We start from the raw sequence: 17,952 nt of genomic DNA, 5'->3' as shown, positions 1-17,952 counted from the left end.
GCGACCTGCAGCTAAGTGTTCCGGCGCAACCTAGACTCTTTCGGGAGGCTGCTAGAGTCAGAGCGACTCTTCGTGGATGATGTTTCCTGTTCGGATTCATCAGCATTTTGCATGCTGAAGGTGGTAATCGATTATGGCACAGTCGTGTACCGAATGAGACTCCTTACGTTAAGCATCGATGCCAGTCGCAGTATAGTGGGGCACTATCACCTGCAGGATCAACGATATGCCTGATCACTCAGCTGCGACTAGTCTCTTATGTAGTATGTAGAGCACCACGCTGATCTGCAGAGATAGTGTTGCAATACTAGATTTTTTTGGCATCACTAACTTGGTTCCTACATGCTTCAGGGTTGAAGTCACAAGTTCAGGCTTTATACATTGTTTTTTATTCTACAATGTCAGTACGCAGCTACACGTGCACCAGCGTGGGGCCAGCGCTTCCGAGTTGTTAAGATCTCGAACGGCGACGTAGCGCCCGCTGCTGCCATGGCGTTAAAAGGTCCCTTCTGATCATGAGCACCAATATGCGATAACTGGTTTTTCTCATTCTGGACTCGATGGATCCCCTCAAGCAATATCTTCATATCCTGAAAGAAGACATCGCATGGCACAAATTCGTCGACGATGGCCAGAAATGGCCGCCCAACGTGCGTGAACTATGTGGCGGACTACTCACAGATTCTCGACGTGTTCCAGCTTGGGTAACGACGGTAAATACATCCCTACTATATCGTCTGGTTTTCTGTGCTCTAAGTGCTCCATACACAGGGCCCCTATCCTGCCGTTGATCCTCGAACGGAACCCCTGCTGGAGGAATTGCAAAACACGTTCAAATTACATGCTGGCTCCCTCGAGGACGCGGTCTTCGATCAGCAATTACGGGGCATGTTCGGGACCCTTCTCAGTGATTGCGCCAGGTTGCGGAATGTCATGTCATCCGATAGTCTCTGTGGCAGCGCCAATCCGAAGGAATCATTCCTGATTGTCATGATATCCAACGTGATGTCCTCCGTGACAGCAGATTTTTCCATAGAGTAAGCATCCCTCGGAATTGTCCCACCTTTCAACTGATCATCGTGTTTTGTGAAGTGAAAACGTTTTAGTCGCCTTACCACGCTATCGTGGCGGCGGGCTGAACGTACCTACGAGATTCATGTCGAATTCCATCCAGGTACCGCTTTTGATGTCTGTTTTCGCGGAGATTCCCGACGATAACTCCAATGCGGACGGATCTGATGCAATGGCGAACGATCCTGATACTGACGAGGCCGACTCTGACGCAGGGTCGCACAACCCGGACATGGAGTTAGGTGAGGATGAACCCCGTGAACCGTCCGAACCTCCTCGGCCGGTTTCGGTCGCTTCACCTATGTCTATGTCGACATTTCTCTCCCGTTGCGCGAAGCCCGTTCTCATTGAGGAAAGCGATAGTGACTCGGAGTCGCTGTATGACCCCCCATCACCAGCGGAGTTGAATGCACACGTCCTCGTGTATCCGCCTTCCAGAGCGCTGCCCAAACGGGTCCCTCTACCGTTCATGTGCGTTGCGGAGGAAGACGATCTACCCCTCGTGATGATGGCGATTCTCTACCAGCGACATGTGTGGAAGATTCACGAGCCTGTCGTTGGTGTCGGGTTTTCCAAGTATGATACCTCCATCTCTTTCTACATCGGATGGTTGGACGAGGATGCCGACAAAGAAGACTCATTGGTGAGGATATACATGACTAGACTGTGTCCCTGTCCTTTACTCATTTATGATTCGTCGCAGCCTCGTGTACATCTTGGTTCCTTAGGGCGAGACGGGTCCCTGGATCTGGCCTCGCTTGATGGAGCGTTTGCACTGTGTCATGCTGCGTTGGCCTTGCAAGGACTAGTGGCGAAAACATGTGGCGTTTCAGAAGCTACGGTCACGGTGGTCGCGGAGGAAATACGGGACGGTTCCGTCTCTATGTGGCGTCTGGATACACAAGAAGACGTTAATTCCGCTGACTCGTCTGAGGGCCAGCGTGACTGGATTGAAGCGTGGGCAGAAGGCCTTGCCTACAAATACCCTGCAACGTAAGTGCATTCTGCCAGTGCCCCCGTCCATCGTCCCTCAAGTTAAATTTGATACACAAGCACGATGACCGACTCTAAGAAGACTGCGACGGCGGATCCTAAGAAGACTGCACAAGAGGCAAGGTACGAATATTGGTCATTGCACCCTTGCTACGCGTGACCTTTACTCGTTCTGCAGAAAGAAGGGGTCAACGGACTCGTTGTCTGTTCCTTCAATGGGCTCCTCCAGATCTACAGATTCTACGCCTTCGAGCCTGCCGTGAGTTTCTGATCAATTTTCGTGACAATGTCTGATTGCAATATAGGATGATTGCAATTCCAGAAGAGGAGGAATTCATGTGAGCATCAGACTCTTCATCATTTTCGATACTCACCTGAATACAGACAGGAAGGCAAGAGTCAGGGCTCAAAGAAATCTGCCTACAAGCCGATGTCATGTTCTTCGTAAGCGGCATGTTATCTGCACCCGCTATGTTCTCTCATATATTCATAGATTCGCCGCTGCAGCTGCGAAAGTGGGAAACAGCCTTCTTTTGCATGGCTATCTATTCGATAGACACGTTATACTCTCTGCACTGTGTAACAACTCCGTCATCTTTTCGTTGTATGAGATTCATGCAGGAGACGCGTGGCCGTCGCATTGGAAAACACTTGTGAGCAACTCACCTTCTTTTCATCATCGCGTGCTGACAAGGGGCAGAGTGATATACCATTGGTCGATCGCTCCCTTGAACCATTTCGACAAGAGTTATTTGCACAAGCGCAGAAACATCATGAACTCAGTGCCGTAGTGCCGCGGGACGTACCCGCAGAGGTCCTTCCACTGCTGGAGGGAAGTCTCTCTCTAATTCTTGCCGTGGCGAAGCGGGCGCAAAGGAAGGCCCGTTCAGTGATTCCCCCGTCGGAGTCCGTTTGGCGTCATGATTTCGATTCTCTTATCTTTGACTTCTTCACCAATGCGTTAAATGGAACAATCAGCATGTATTCTCGAAACAGTCGCTCGAGTGATGCGCCAAAGCTTCAACTTCCTGATGGCGACAGGGTCATTCCATCGTAGGTTCTAGTCGTCATTGACCTGCACTCTGTCTAATCGAAGCGCACAGAACGGAACGCATGATATATTTACCCAAGGCCGTTGGTATGGACCAACGGTCTGCGCGAAACTTATATTCCTACATTCAACGTAGTGGGCCCGACTCCGATGAAACCGACAATGAGATGCTGAAGCAGCGGATCGGACCCAATGAGGATCTCCTTGGAGAAGCTGGCGACCTGGAGCGGAAGGCATATGCCCAGAATATACATCATGCAACTGATTGGTTGGAACGTCGCAAGATGAATGGATACGCATTGGAGCGTCTCAAAGAAGATCCATATCGAGCCATTTGCGACGCTCTCGGGACGGTCTCGATTGATCTTCCAGTGAGACGGGAGTCTCTCGCGGCAGTGCAGTTGGTGGCCACAGGATCGCCAAAAGCCCCATACATAGTGCGCATGCACGAATCCAAGGAATCCCTTGATATGCCTGATGGTACTTCATCTGGAGTAGCTCCGACGATTCCCTTGCAGCAACGACTATATTCGTCCGCTCCGGCCCTAGAAACAGTGCCGGAGGTAGATGACCCAGACCAGGCTTTACCTTCGAATCCGGGCATCCCACACTCCACCGGGAAACTTCCTCCTCCTGCAAACCCTCCGAATACTGACTCGCTACCGACTCGCGATTATGCCATTGCCGCGAGCTCCGTCTGTGATACCGACCGCCTGTATGAAAATGCAGAGGCACGTGCATATCTCGACGAGAATTTTGACGTCATGTCCAAGCGACTCGAGGTGCTGACGGCGGGACAGAGGAAAAATGCGAAAGTCAAGAATCCTGTCTCAGTTCTGGAACTACCCGCGTTTATGATGGAATACAAGAAGCAGGATACCGACATCGGCAAGGGAGAAAATCAGCACAGGCTGGCTTGCGCGTCGGCGGTGACATTTCTTGATGTGCTGGGGCTGACCAAAAAGCCTGTGTTCAGTGGACTTACTAATGGCCCGAGGGTTGCACTTGCGGCTGCTTGGAGTAACAGTGGAGTGAGCTGCATTCAGCCTGATTGCTTTGTCCTTGCTGATCGGCTTGCCATCATTAGTTCATAGAAATTTTCGAGCGGCAGACTCGTACCATGGACATCTCTACGGCATTAGGAGCCTTCCAGTTTGCCAGCGTCCTAGCCAGACTTGCTATTGTTTATTCAAAGGATCTGGTGGATGCTTTTAATGAGGTGTCCAAATCTCTTCTCATCAAACGACTCAACGATCGCGACTTCGAGAAGCCTGATAGCAAGCTGCAGTGGAAACAACCTGTACCTCCCAAATCCGAGAGGGAGGAATCCGGAGATGCTACAACACAGCCAATTCAGACATCCGAATGGTCCAGTTCAGTAACTGAAGGCCAGTAGTGTTTGGTGACGAAGGTGGCTCGGAAGGTGAAGTGGACGTATATACTGGAATTTTCGAAATGACGGAGATGCATGTAATGTTAAGATGGAGCGTAGTATTCAGTCGATACCTCTAAGGAGTGTTGTAGAATCTATCTAGTAACGTTGGAGAATTGATATTTAGAGCGAGACGTTGCAAATCCCGACGCGTTACATTAGATGAAGTCCTTGCGTCACCTCGTCACCGCTGCTATAATGCCGCAGCTAGTACTACTGTACCTTTGGTTCCTCGCGGCTCCTTTGCTACTCCCCTGCAACGTTCCTGCCAAAATGTCTGAAGAAGGGTTGCACATCTCTTCGATAGTAGTTCTGTGTCTATAACAACGTCGCTTCACAAGTTTTCAGGTCTCTTACTTAGCAGTGTGCTCCTCAAGATGAGGTAAAGTGTGTCCTTCTGCCGACGGTCTGAAAGACGCGAGAATACGGTCAGACATGCGTGAACGACGAGGATAAGGGAGACACTGACAGCTTTTTCAATAGAACCGTGCCGCTGCGTTGTTTTTTGGTACATTCGCTTTGCTCCGGAAGTTCTGGTTGGTACTAGATAGAGCCAATCTCGCTCTAGCAGAGTGTGGTAAGGTTGGGCTCAGCCAGGCAAATTGGTCATTGCAAGGATTTTGCCCGCCGAAGGCGGGCCGGAAAAGCCAAGGACTTCTCCGAGTGGCTGAGGAAAAGGTACCAAGGAATTCTTCCATGCCTACTCAACTCTGTTGCGTTCGGCTCCATGTCTGAACACCAATTCTCTTACATAGAGGTTCTGTGACTATGTAACAAGTACTGGGCAACATTCTGACTGATCCTACAGCTTGAGAGCATAGAATTTTCGAACCTAGTAAGCACCGCGGACTCGAACTTAATTACCATTTCCGGGTGCTTCGCGAAGCCTCGCCTATCAGTAAGTAAGATGCTCACCAAGTTCGAGAACACCGGCGCATTTGCAGATGCTGTCCGTGAAACCAATGGCAAACACTGCGTGATGTGTCGGTGGACACACCGACCATCGTTGGAGCATGTAATCGACACCGCAAGTGCTCACCCCTATTGTGAGACTGCACTCGTACTGCATGCACTCTCCCTCATTTGACAAACACGATGACACATCCACTTTTCAACGTCCTCGAGGAGAAGGTTTATTTCGACCTCACTGACCACTTCGACAACCACCGCCTCAAGAATATTGTATTTAGTCCCGTGAAAAGCGGACATTCACTTTGCTGCATCCATCTTCAGCTGGAGCAGTCTCCGAGCACATCTGAAAAGATCCCGTCAGGAATACTCTTTGAAGTGATGGGCCAGATTGCCATTCAGGACTGCTACCTCACCACCTATGGAGACTCGGAACATTATCCCGAGCCTGGTGATGGTTCACCAGCCATCTCATGCTGGATTGAGCCCTTACCCGACATCTTGTCGTGTGCTGATTGGAGGAAGGCTATGCGAGCCATCACGAAAATCGCGGAGATGGGGCCAGAGTCTCTCCTCCATCTTCTCAGGCATGTTCGCATGGATCCGCCCAGCATTGATTTCATGCAACTCCAAGTGGGATGGCGCCCTCGGGCTTCAGAGGTGAGCATTTTTTCATTCAGGTCCACTCTGGTAGGCATTATATTTCTGAACACCGTTTGCAGGACATGATAGCAGACTTTCCACTCTTCAATCGCAAGGGAAAGCAGACTGCACCGACCTCTATCTCCGAAGTGCCATTCGGGAAGCCCGTACAGGTGCTGTTCACCCTTTACTCTGTTGAGCAGTGCGGCGAGAAATATTTGTATGCCCACTTAATTAGCATTGCCGAGGTCTGATTGTACTGTACTTCTCTCAGAATATTGTTCCGTTTGTATTGCTATGTCTACATAACTACAATACATTTGTTGCATTAGGTAGTGAGGAGTAATCTATGCTAGCCGAGCCTCGCAGATTTAAAATAGCAGTTGCCGACATACATCTGAGCAAGACGTAAGTGGTGTACCCCTGAACAAGCATCTTGCACTTTCACTCTGCCATGTCATCATTCGATCCGAAGACTGTGCTCGCGCAGCTGAAGAGCTCGCTTGCACCTCTTGAGAAGCGAAACTTTGAAGCTGAATGGGCGAAAAAGGTCTGAAAAATATATTACACGAAGGAACGATGAGGGCTCACGGATTCCTGCTCTCCTATGCAGGTTGAACGCCAGTGCGAAGCCTGGAAGGGAGCGCGCGTCTCGCAGTCACAGTATGCAGAACAGCTGGAGTGGGAGGCTCACGTTGTGGAATATGTGAACTTTGTTCACGAGCGCATAAAAGCCCACGGAAATGCAAAGCTCGCAACGGGGCGCAGTCTTCGCAGAGATCTCCCACTCTACGGACCGCGCTTCATACCGCCGACGTACCTGGATATAGCAAAGCGCAGCGCAACACCCGAAATCACGCTGGAGATGACGTACCTTAAGCCAGTTACCATTGTCCATCCATTCTACTTCCCCGAGATCACACAATGCCCGCAGTGTGATTCCGGTGATGTTAAATGGATCCAATGGGCTGCTACCGGCCATCGCGAGGTGCATGGTCTGTTCCGAGAGGAGACTGCAATTGGGTATCAGTTGCGGTGCAAGGAGTGCGAGAAACGCACCGCGGAACGAAGTGGTACCAATGAAGACTCCGACGGAGCGTACTGCTTCACGACGACAAGCCACCTGTTTTGGCAGCGTCGGGACCACTGGGAAATACCATGTAAGCATCATGGAATGCCATGGCATGCATGTAATGGCTTACCTTTTGATCTGCACTGTCTCCAGCCAGCATCCCATACTTCCTCAGGCGCTGCGCGGTCACGCGCGAGTTATTTGACCTCATCGTTGAACTGCGTCCTTCAACGACATCTGCGGGGCTTGCCGAGAATGTCAGACGTAAGTTTCCACACCGTGTCACTGCTCGACACCAATGATGACCTCTCGGTGTGCACTGCACAGAGCTTCACCTCCTTGAATACCACAGAGAGAGACTCGTGTACTTGCGATACTTTCAGTTGCGACAGGAGACGAAAAACATGAGCCTGGTCGATCCTCCGCCACTGCGCAAGTTCTCAAAGCCGGGCGAAATCGTCGCGGGCTACTGTGATCGCTCGATCACGGATGACTTGATCACTGATATCTTCAATAAATTCAGTGAGAAAACACGGCAACCAGAGTCAGAGACATACCTTCATACATTGAGCGGTAAGTGTTGCCGTCCATGCACCATGCACATCAGAGATTGAATTGTTGCTTATACAGCAACATCCATCTCTCTCGACAATACCTTCCGTGCGGCAGGAAAGGCGAGCTTGGTGACCGTTGTCGAGAAGAAGCAGAACCGCATCAAGGTGTTGAAGGGTGGAATTCTGAGCGTCATCAACGAGGTCAATGAGATCATATCCTGGGTACGTACCTGCTCCGAGGTTTTTTTTTGATCTTGATACCATGAACAGATGATGACTTCTTCCGCCATAGCATTTCTGCCAGTCGCAATCGACGTCTGAGATCGCAGAGGTATTAGCAGGTCTCAAGCGGCGCGGCGAGTTGCTGCAGGTCCCTGATCCTGTGCTGGCGGTGGTCGACAACTGCTGCCATGTGCGCAAGTCCATCAAAAAGGCGCTGCCAGAAATAGATGTCGTGCTTGATGTCTGGCACTTTGTCGGAAGGTAACTATCCTCTGTTATGCCTGTGCTGCCAAGAAAAATTGCTAAGACTGCTTTGAAAGATACCTTGCATGCATTATCGGCGGCACCAAGAATTCGCTCCGTGGGGCGGTCGCACGAGATTTGGTCAGCGCGATCCTCAAGACTACGGCAGACAAGTACAATCGTGTCGTCTACTGGAGCAGGGCAGAGCAAGAGAGACGAGTGGTGTGCGTGTACGAGAAGTGGCAAAACCATGGTGATGTCTGGAGTGCAGCCGCACCAAAGGTGAGGGTGGTTCCCAGCCTATCTTCAGATGCAGCTGACTTGTGACAGGTCCATGCGGAGCAACTTGGGCATGTGAAGAAGGGCTGCCTTGTACGTGCCTATCAAGATGTCGTGTCAGATGGGAGCCGGATCGAAGGCTCTCACAAAGGTTGGAACAACCTCCAGCGGTCCCACGCGAGCGGTTTAGAAGTTCTTACTGCTCTCGGCCATGATCACGTCTTGCGGCGCAACATCCGAGTGGTCTTCAATGCAGGCCATGACTCGATCGACAAGTTTTTGGCTTCAACACACGGTTCACATCACATCCATCTTGTCGACGGTATCGCGAGGCTGTGGAACTCCATGATCGAGGATGCGAAGATCGTGAAGTCCCGCGGGCTGTCGCGCCTGCCCACCATGCAGGTTGTCGACAGCGGCGAGAAGTTCAGGCTTGTGAAGGCAGAGTATGCGACGACGTACCACCACCTCACCTGCACAGTCAAGGACGAGCTCGATGAAGACTTGCTGGACCTCTCTCTGCACGACGATGCCAGTGCTGACCTTATCCTTCGAGAGCTTGCTATTGACCCCGCACTTCGTCTGCAGCCGCTGCCCATCGATTCTCCTCCAACCAAGCCTGCCATCGGGCTCATCGAGGGCACAAGCGACTGCCCTCCTGCTCCTTCTGTTTTGCCTGATGATCAAGCCCTGAGGCCTACAGCCCTGTGCACAGAGCCGGCTTCGCGCGCGGTAATGCCGACTGTGATCGACTTGGATGCCGAGTCCAGCGAAATAACTGTCACTTTCTCGGAGATGACTACTCAGCCTACTGAGGACAGCGACATCGAAGTTGTAGGAGCCGCTCCCTCTGTTACACGGAAGGGGAAAGAAAAGGTCAGTTCACTCATGTAATTGAGCCTGCAATGACTCACCGGCATCTATCAGCAACTGAGTGGACCTCGGGAAGCACAGGCTCTCACATCGGATACATTTAAAGACACCACAACAGCCGTTACGAACGCCCGATACTCACCCGACCAGTCGCTGCATGCACCATCGAAGCGCAAGGCTAGCGATGCAAACGTGGCGGAACGGTACGACCAGCTGCAACCGAGCAGTGCGGGGTCGAGCAAGAGACTGAAGACATCAAGGAAAATCACAAAAAATGTTCCGGTGAGTTTTCATGTCACCAGTCATTCTGCGGCACACAAGTAGACTAATATGGCATCACACCAAAAAAAAGTCCGCCAGAATGCAGCCCGGAAATAAGTCCATACACCCGTTCTTTGTGTCACAAAGGCCTGCTATGTCTGCCACACTGCTCACCAAAGTCCCCGGCCCTGCTCTCGTGTCGCACACGGTCAACACCTCGGTGCAGTCAGAACTGGTACCAGAGGAGCCGCACATGCTCCCGGTCGTGCAAATCAGCGGGCCCTCGCGTTCGCAGCGGCTCTTCTCGGTTGTGACTGGGATCAACCCAAGCTCACTTAGTATTTCTGCCGACTCGGAGTTTTACTTATTTATGGATATGAGGGCCGAGGGCAAGTGGGCCTCGTTCAACATGACTCCAGCCAAGTGGGTCGCCGCGGCAGAGGCCTACAATGCTCGCCTTGAGGAGCTGACCAAGTCCCGGGGGCTCCCAATGGCAAGGAAGACTCCCCGTGCTCTCATGGAAAAACTCGGCGAGCTTGAGCCGAAGATCCTGGCGCGCATCATTGCGAAAGACTATACCTGTGAGTTGTGCTCTCTCTTGCAGCGCGGTGGATGCCCCTGCCAGGCACTTACTTGCTCCATCAGCGAAGCGTACCAACACGGAGGCATTCTGGATGAAGCACTGCCTCGCGGTCACACTGATGAAGGTCGAGAACAGTGATGGCAAGACGGTGAGTGATCCCCAGCACTGCGCTGAGGCGCGTTCTCTGACGCCAACGTTCACACAGCGAAAGACGCATACCTGCGCTGCTGGGCCATCATGTATCCAGGCACGAAGGGCTCGCGCGAGAACCACAACAGAGCTTACTGCATGGACGGCGTCAGGCAGAAGCCCAAGAAGGTCGAAAGGACTGTGAATGGCACACCGGAAACCATCACAGAAGACCCACCCGAGTTCCCACAGCCGCGCGGTATCTTCTCGAGCGGCACGCACTTCCATCCGGACGTGTTCCTGAGGACGGTCGAACACATGTACAAACAGCTGGTTGTTCGCAAGGGGACCGGTGGCGCGCTGTCGATGGAGTACACCGCGTTCACGACACTGCTGTGCAAGCGCTTGAAGGTCTACAATGACGGCATGGCCCTGTTCGAGCTGTACAGCTCCTTGGAGATTGCATCCCCCGCGCGCGCGGCCAATTTCGTCGTCGAGCGCAACGGCATCAAGTACCTGCACATCAACTATCTCAAAGATGCCGAGGACGTCCCCGGCAGCATTGTCCCTGCCGCGCAGGGGAGCGGGGATGTCTGATGCGGGGAGCAGCCACTGGGAGATTCAAGTTTTCTGCCGATTTTTTTGCTCTTCCCTGTTTCGGCCTCTAAGGCTCAGCTCACTTATGTTCATTTTAATTTTCTGTACCCTAAAATACATGTCCTAATGTTTTCCCGCCATGCATCCTCGCGCGATGGCGCAAATTTCGACTTCGCGGTGAGCGTAGGGGAGAGCACGTGACGCCCGCGACCTTTGCTCCCCGAGATTGGTCGCGGCCACTTAGGGTTAGGGTTCAAATTGGTCGGATTGGTCTTGCACCAATCCTGGACCAATATTGGTCGCTCCTTGGTATCGCAGTGTAGCCCTCAGCCATAACCATCCGATATCACGTGCAGAAGACTTACATTGAAAATCTAAAAACTTCGCGGACCGGCACTGTTTCAGAGAACGACAAACGATGAAATTTCGAGATTCTTAGCAACTAATTTTCATTGTTTGAAGATTTGATGTCCATCCAGTTGTTCCAATGCAGTTAGATTTACAAGATAAGTGCAATGCACGTGACATTGGAGGGATATGGCTGAGCCCGACCTTAGATCGACTGGCTATGCCTATGCGAAGGTTTGACCGAAATCCTGGAAGAAACATTCAGCGGCATTGTTGCGGAACGGATCGCCTTGACCTTGTGATTCAGTAGCTTCGTCAAGATTGGGAACAGTACGCTGCAGTACACGAAGTGCTGCACGCCCGCCGTCTTCGCTGCATTGATGACTGTAATACCCATTGCCGTCTCCAAGGGATGGAACGTTGGTGCATTGTGGAAGACGATATCCACACCCTTAAATGCGGGCGGGAGGGTGCTGGCTTCCAGATAATCCCCAACGACGAAGGAGGACTCCGGGATCTGGGGAAACTGCGCCCTCACTTTCTCCACAGCGTTGGAAGAATGGACGAGAAGGCGGAGATTCTGCGGAGTGACAGATGAACTCTGCAAGAGCTCTCTGATGACGAAAGTAGACGTTCTGCCTATCGCGAGTACGCGGCGAGGGGGGAAGGCGTCCAGGGGATGTCTAACGGATCTAGAGCGGGACCAAGCGCAGCTCAGTCTCGTGCGATAGCAAACGAGTGACTGTATTAATACTAACCTAGAGCGGGACCAAGCGCAGCTACTACAGGTCAGTAAGGAGATAAAAAGTAGGTAAAGAAAGTATTCACCTCAGTCTCGTGCGATAGCAAACGAGTGACTGAGGTGCATCGTCCGAACGTCCGCCAGTACTACCTACGTGATTACGTAAGTAACGTGGTGGCGTAAATACCGTACTACTCTGCCCGTGTCGCAATGTATGTACTTCAACACGCCCACTCAGAGTGACAGGGAATAGAGTATATAAATGAAAATACTTAAGCCAAGCCCATCCCCGCTGAAAACTTCTCATGCTTCTCACGAGGAAGCCCCTTCGTCAAGACATCAGCAACCTGATTTCCGGTAGGAACGTACTCAGGTTCAATCTCGCCGGAGTCATACTTCTCGCGGATGAAGTGGTAGCGGACGGCAATGTGCTTGGTGCGTTCATGGAAAGCAGCATTTTTGGATAGCGCGATGGCGGACTGATTGTCGATGAGCAATGGAGTAGGGCCCTTCTGAACCTGTCCAATCTCCGAGAGGAAAGCGCGAAGCCAGACTGCTTCCTTTGTACCATGAGCTCCAGCCATATACTCAGCTTCAGTGCTGGACTGCGCCGTCGAGTGCTGCCTCTTTGAAGACCAGCTGACAGCGCCTTCCGATATGAGGAAAACAAAACCTGTGACCGATCGACGGTCGTTGACGTTCGCTGCCCAATCTGCATCCACGTATCCGAGAAGGGGTTCCTTCTCCTTGGTAGTGCCACAATAGACAAGCTTCTTGTCTGCTGTCCCACGCAGGTAGCGATAGGCTCGCATAAGAGCAATCCAGTGCTCCTTGCCTGGCGTTGCAGCATGCTGGCTCAACGCGCCCACTGTGAACGCAAGGTCGGGGCGAGTCCCGATCATTGCATACATGAGAGAGCCAAGCACGCTCTGGTAAGGCTTCGGGTCGATCTCCGCCTCCGAGAGCTTGACGAGCTTCTGGTTCTGTGCCATAGGTGTGCTGACCGGGCGGCAATCGGCCATACCATGTTGTGCGAGACACTTCTCGACATACTGGTGTTGCGAGAGCTCGAGGACACGGCGAGGACGATCACGAGTGATTTCCATGCCGAGGAGCCACCGTGCTTCGCCAAGGTCGGTCATCTCGAAGCGAGACTTGAGATCTTCCTTGAGGGTGGTGACAGCAGTGAGGTTGTCAGAAAGAATGAGCATGTCATCGACATAAATGGCGATAATGAGGAGAATACCGTCATCGTTCTTGTAGAACACGCTGTGGTCCGAGTGGCAGCGGGTGAACCCAAGCGCCTCGAACTCAGCACGGATCTTCTTGTACCACTCACGTCCAGCCTGCTTAAGACCATAGAGGGCCTTGTTCAGCTTCCAGACGAGGCTGTTGGACCTGTGGAAGCCAGGGGGAACCTTCATGTAGATCTCCTCATCAAGATCACCATTCAGGAATGCCGATTTGACGTCCATCTGGTGGATCTCGAGGTCGAGCTTGGCAGCAAGAGCAAGTAGTGTTCGGACAGAAGCGAACTTTGCGACGGGTGCAAAGGTTTCATTGAAGTCGAGGCCCTCAACCTGTGTAAAGCCCTTGGCAACAAGTCGAGCCTTGTACTTCTCGATTTCACCGTCCGGTCCACGCTTAATCTTGAAGACCCACTTGCAGTCTATGACCTTGCGATTCCGTGGGCGCTCCACTTCGTCGTAGAGCTCCGCTTTGACAAATGCGTGTAGCTCCTCTGCGCACGCAGCCTTCCAGCGCGCAGCATCGGGGCGTGACATCGCCTCCTCGTAGGTCTGTGGTTCATCCCAGCTTGTGGCTTTGTGAGCATTCTCTGCATCGCCCACTTCCTCTGCGTTCTCCGAGTCTGCCGCTGCGGCATCAGCGCCCACTCCACCCACATCATCCTGGCCCTTCGGTTTCCGTGTGTAGGAGGACACGAAATAGCGGTCATCATCGGCCGCTACCGGTGCCGTGCGCGTTCGACCTGAACGGCGCAGTTCCGGAGCCGGGGGAGGAGGTGGTGGTGGCTGCGCGGCGCGCGCGGCGTGACGCCGGCGCCTAATTTCGGGCAGTGGAACGTCGTCGTCGCTGTCCTCATCCGCGTTGTCATCGTCATCCTCGTCGTCGCTGTCGTCCACATCCAGGAGTGCAGGTGCGTCCTCATCTTCATCTGGGACATCTTCGACAGTGGGCCTTGGCGGGCGCGGAGACGGCGGCAGCTGCGGCCGCGCGTCGGGCGCCTCCTGCGTAGGTGTGACGTCAATTGTGACGCGACTGGGTGCGACTTCGGTGCCTTCGTCGAAATACACGTCGCGGGATTCGACGATGCGGCCGGTCGCTCTGTGAACCAGACGGTAGGCCTTGCGATTTGCGGCAAACCCCAGGTGCGTGCACTCGAACGTTTTCGAGTCGAGTTTCTGACGTTTTTCCTTCGGAACGTGGACATAGGCTTTGCAGCCGAAAACGCGGAGGTGCGCCACGCTCGGCTTGTTTCCGGTGTAGGCCTCGTGTGGTGTGAGGTTGTCAGGGAGAGTGCGGGTTGGAACAGAGTTAAGGATGTGTACTGCATGTAACACAGCATCACCCCAGTATGTGTTCGGCAGTCCAGCGTCATTGAGCATGCTCCTGGCCATCTCCTCGATGGTGCGGTTCATCCGCTCGGAAACGCCATTCTCCTGTGGAGTGTAGGCATTCGTCTTTTCGTGGTGGATGCCCTTCTCCTTTAGGTACGCTTCGAATTCCTTCGACTCGTACTCACCGCCGCCATCAGTCCGCAGGATATTGGCACGCTGCCCGGTCTCGACCTCAGCTCGTTCAACAAAAGCTTTGAAGTGTGAAAGCGCTTCATCCTTCGTCTTCATGAGGTTGGCGACAAGGTGGTGCGTGTGTCCGTCGATGAACGTGATGAAATAGCGGTGGCCGGACCGCGTCTGAGTCTGCATGGGACCACAGACATCGGAGTAGGTGCGATGGAGAACGCGGGGATTCTCGACATCCGACTCCTTCGGAATTGGCTGGCGTGTCTGCTTGCCATGGAGACAGGGCTTGCAGGTGACGTTACTCACCTTTTCTCCGACGATCGACATGCCCTTGACCATTCCCTTTCGCACCATCTTCAGCACGGAGTCTACGGAGATGTGACCAAGGCGGCGATGCCAGACCTGAGCACTCGCACTGGATGTTGTCTCCTTAGCAACAAAAGCGTGGAGTGGGGGATCATCCATGGAGTCATCGTAAGAGGGAGGGAGATCTTTTGCCTGCAGGATGTAGGTACGCTCGGGGAGCTGCGTGGTCACGTCGAGAACATAGAGATTTCTCCGCATGTACCCAATGGCGCTAAGTCGGCCCTGGGCATTGCTGATGCGACACGTACCATCAGCGAACCTAACATCGTAGCTGTTGCGGTCAAACTGCGAGACAGAGAGCAGGTTGCCATTGAGATCTGGGACATGGAGAACTTCCTGCACAATGCCAGTGTTCGTTGAGCCATGGTCGACTGCTGCACGGAGTGTGACCTGACCGATACCAACGGCGAGGATAAAGCGCTCATCTCCGAGGTAAACACGCTTGGGTGTAGCGAGGGCACGGTAGTTTACGAACCACTCGCGGTGAGATGTCATGTGGGAGGAAGCTCCTGAATCAACAATCCAGCGGTGGAGGTCATCACCACGTGCCAACTCCTCAGCAACGAAGAGGCGGAGCGTCTCGGAGTCAGCCTCACCGACACTGGCAATCTTCGCAGATTCCTTTGCATCAGCAGCCTTCTCAGCTTTCTTGTCGCCCTTCGCTGTGGCGCCCTCCACCTGGCTCGCCTTGAACTTCCGACAGTCGTCCTTCGTGTGACCAGTGTAGCCACAGAAAGCGCACTTGCCCTTCTTCTTCTTGTCCTTGTCCTTCCCCTTCGACTTCGACTTGGTATCAGCATGCTTCGCAATGAGCGCAGATGCTGCGGTCGTCTCGCCACGTCGCTTCTCCTCGCTAAGGACCTCATTGACGACCTTCTCGACTGTGAGTTTCAAGTCAGAGGCCATAAGGATAGTGCGAAGGGTTGAATAGGATGGAGGAAGGGAGATAGCCATAGCGATGGCGATGAGCGTGTCGTCTAGCGTTAGCCCGAGTGTCTCGAGGATGTGGGCCTTCTGCTGCATCGTGTTGAGCTGCGGCTCTAGCGGCGACTCGTCACTAAGTGTGCTGCGGAAAAGGTCGCTGATGAGATAGGCTAAGGTTTGCTTGCCTCTGCCCTCGTAACGTCTGTTCAACTTCTCCCAAGCGTCCTGTGCCGTCATCGAGTACATCACACCGTTAAGCGGCTCGTCCTTGAGCGTCAACGTGATCTGCGCGAGAGCCTCATTGTTCCGGACATCCCACTCCGCCTTCTTCATAGTATCCACTGTTCCGGGGTCGGCTTCGGTGCCGTCGATGAGCGAATAGAGACCACGCAACCGGAGGATGGTAGTCGTGCGGTACTTCCACGTCTGGAAGTTTCCGCCATTGCTTTCGAGGAACGGGACATCGTAGAGGCGCTTCGACTCAGCTTTGGAGCTGGCCTGAGATATCGGCGGGTATAGAGACATGGTTCGACAGGGGTGTGAACGAGAGAAGCAGGTTGTGGGAAAGGAAGGTGATGACGAGCGATTGAGTTCTCGATATTTCCGATGCTGTCAGATTCAGTTGGAGGCGGGGCTCATAACCTATCGCGAGTACGCGGCGAGGGGGGAAGGCGTCCAGGGGATGTCTAACGGATCTAGAGCGGGACCAAGCGCAGCTCAGTCTCGTGCGATAGCAAACGAGTGACTGTATTAATACTAACCTAGAGCGGGACCAAGCGCAGCTACTACAGGTCAGTAAGGAGATAAAAAGTAGGTAAAGAAAGTATTCACCTCAGTCTCGTGCGATAGCAAACGAGTGACTGAGGTGCATCGTCCGAACGTCCGCCAGTACTACCTACGTGATTACGTAAGTAACGTGGTGGCGTAAATACCGTACTACTCTGCCCGTGTCGCAATGTATGTACTTCAACACTGCCTGCTGCTCCGGTGATGAGGATAGTCATATTCTGTGCACGAATCCATGTAACGTCCGAAGCGATACACCGGAAGCAAACCGACTTACTTCCTTTCGTACGACGGAGACCCTAGAAAGCGAGATGGCTCAAACGTCCGGAGCAAGAGATGATACTTTTGTAATGATTGCGCAGGCGGTCAGTGGCTACGATACGTCATCGATTCATCAGCTGCCTCAGTCTCGCCCGGTTCGGTTCCAGAGCACATCGTGCTGAGCTGAACAAGCTCGACGGCCGAGAGGAGATAGTGATACTATGTAGAGCGGAGTGCGTTGTCCGTGGACACCAAATTAATAAGTCGATGTCGAAATGCCTCTTCGAGGTACTTCGACTTCTACGACATGGCGCAAAAGTCGTTATTTTAGAGCTCCCTATCTTGGGACGTCAAGCAATTCCAGGACGCCCTCGTGTAGGAAAGGTGGTATCCATTGGAGAGAGAGGATTGGGGTGACCGGTGGTGACCGGTCCTCGTATCATATATGTGGTGTGGGCTCCCACTGGCTGGAGAGAATTGTGTGATACTATTTCGACCACTTCGGCGCGGGTGTGACATGTGACCAAAAAAGTCCGGCGCGGACGGTTGAGAGAGGTGTGACACACCGACGCAGGCGCCGGAAAATAGGGCCAGCGCGGCCAAGAAGGCTGTGACATCGCCGCCGTCAGGCGGCGAAGGGCCCCGTGACAGTGTAACATTGACCAAATTCCTTCGCGGATGACGCGCGTGTTACGCGTAATCGCCGTGGTCGAAATAGTACAGTATGACTACCAAGACTAAGCTTCAACCTCTGAGGCTCCGCTCTGTCCACAATTTCTGAACTCTGCTGGGGGACAGTCTGATATGGGACAATATTATCGGTGTGGATCTACCAACCTTCAGATATGG

The 17,952-nt window shown here is 53.0% G+C and overlaps 3 protein-coding genes across 3 annotated transcripts; 2 read left to right on the top strand and 1 right to left on the bottom strand.

Annotated features, from left to right (window-relative positions):
* Positions 1–560: 560 nt before the first annotated feature.
* On the top strand, positions 561–4,511 carry SCP_0100280 (hypothetical protein; the record flags this gene model as incomplete). Its single annotated transcript, XM_027752268.1, has 12 exons — positions 561–713; positions 772–1,037; positions 1,093–1,714; positions 1,775–2,064; positions 2,125–2,187; positions 2,243–2,323; positions 2,370–2,402; positions 2,449–2,508; positions 2,558–2,717; positions 2,765–3,117; positions 3,168–4,146; positions 4,203–4,511. The coding sequence occupies 12 exons, from the start codon at positions 561–563 to the stop codon at positions 4,509–4,511; spliced, it is 3,369 nt and encodes a 1,122-aa protein (XP_027608069.1).
* Positions 4,512–5,642: 1,131 nt separating this feature from the next.
* SCP_0100270 (hypothetical protein) lies at positions 5,643–10,911 on the top strand (the record flags this gene model as incomplete). The annotated part of the gene is made up of 14 exons (XM_027752267.1): positions 5,643–6,116; positions 6,179–6,271; positions 6,574–6,648; positions 6,712–7,258; positions 7,324–7,434; positions 7,498–7,743; positions 7,801–7,946; positions 8,017–8,207; positions 8,267–8,471; positions 8,520–9,344; positions 9,396–9,544; positions 9,750–10,183; positions 10,248–10,319; positions 10,391–10,911. 14 exons carry the CDS (start codon positions 5,643–5,645, stop codon positions 10,909–10,911), a joined length of 4,089 nt encoding a protein of 1,362 aa, XP_027608068.1.
* A 553-nt stretch (positions 10,912–11,464) lies between these two features.
* SCP_0100260 (Retrovirus-related Pol polyprotein from transposon TNT 1-94) lies at positions 11,465–16,581 on the bottom strand (the record flags this gene model as incomplete). Its single annotated transcript, XM_027752266.1, has 4 exons — positions 11,465–11,951; positions 12,018–12,038; positions 12,088–12,151; positions 12,318–16,581. The coding sequence occupies 4 exons, from the start codon at positions 16,579–16,581 to the stop codon at positions 11,465–11,467; spliced, it is 4,836 nt and encodes a 1,611-aa protein (XP_027608067.1).
* Positions 16,582–17,952: the final 1,371 nt, after the last annotated feature.

This window comes from Sparassis crispa (genome assembly GCF_003851025.1).
Source record: "Sparassis crispa DNA, contig_000000F, whole genome shotgun sequence".
NCBI lineage: Eukaryota > Fungi > Basidiomycota > Agaricomycetes > Polyporales > Sparassidaceae > Sparassis > Sparassis crispa.
This window is presented reverse-complemented; position numbering and strand designations above follow the sequence as displayed.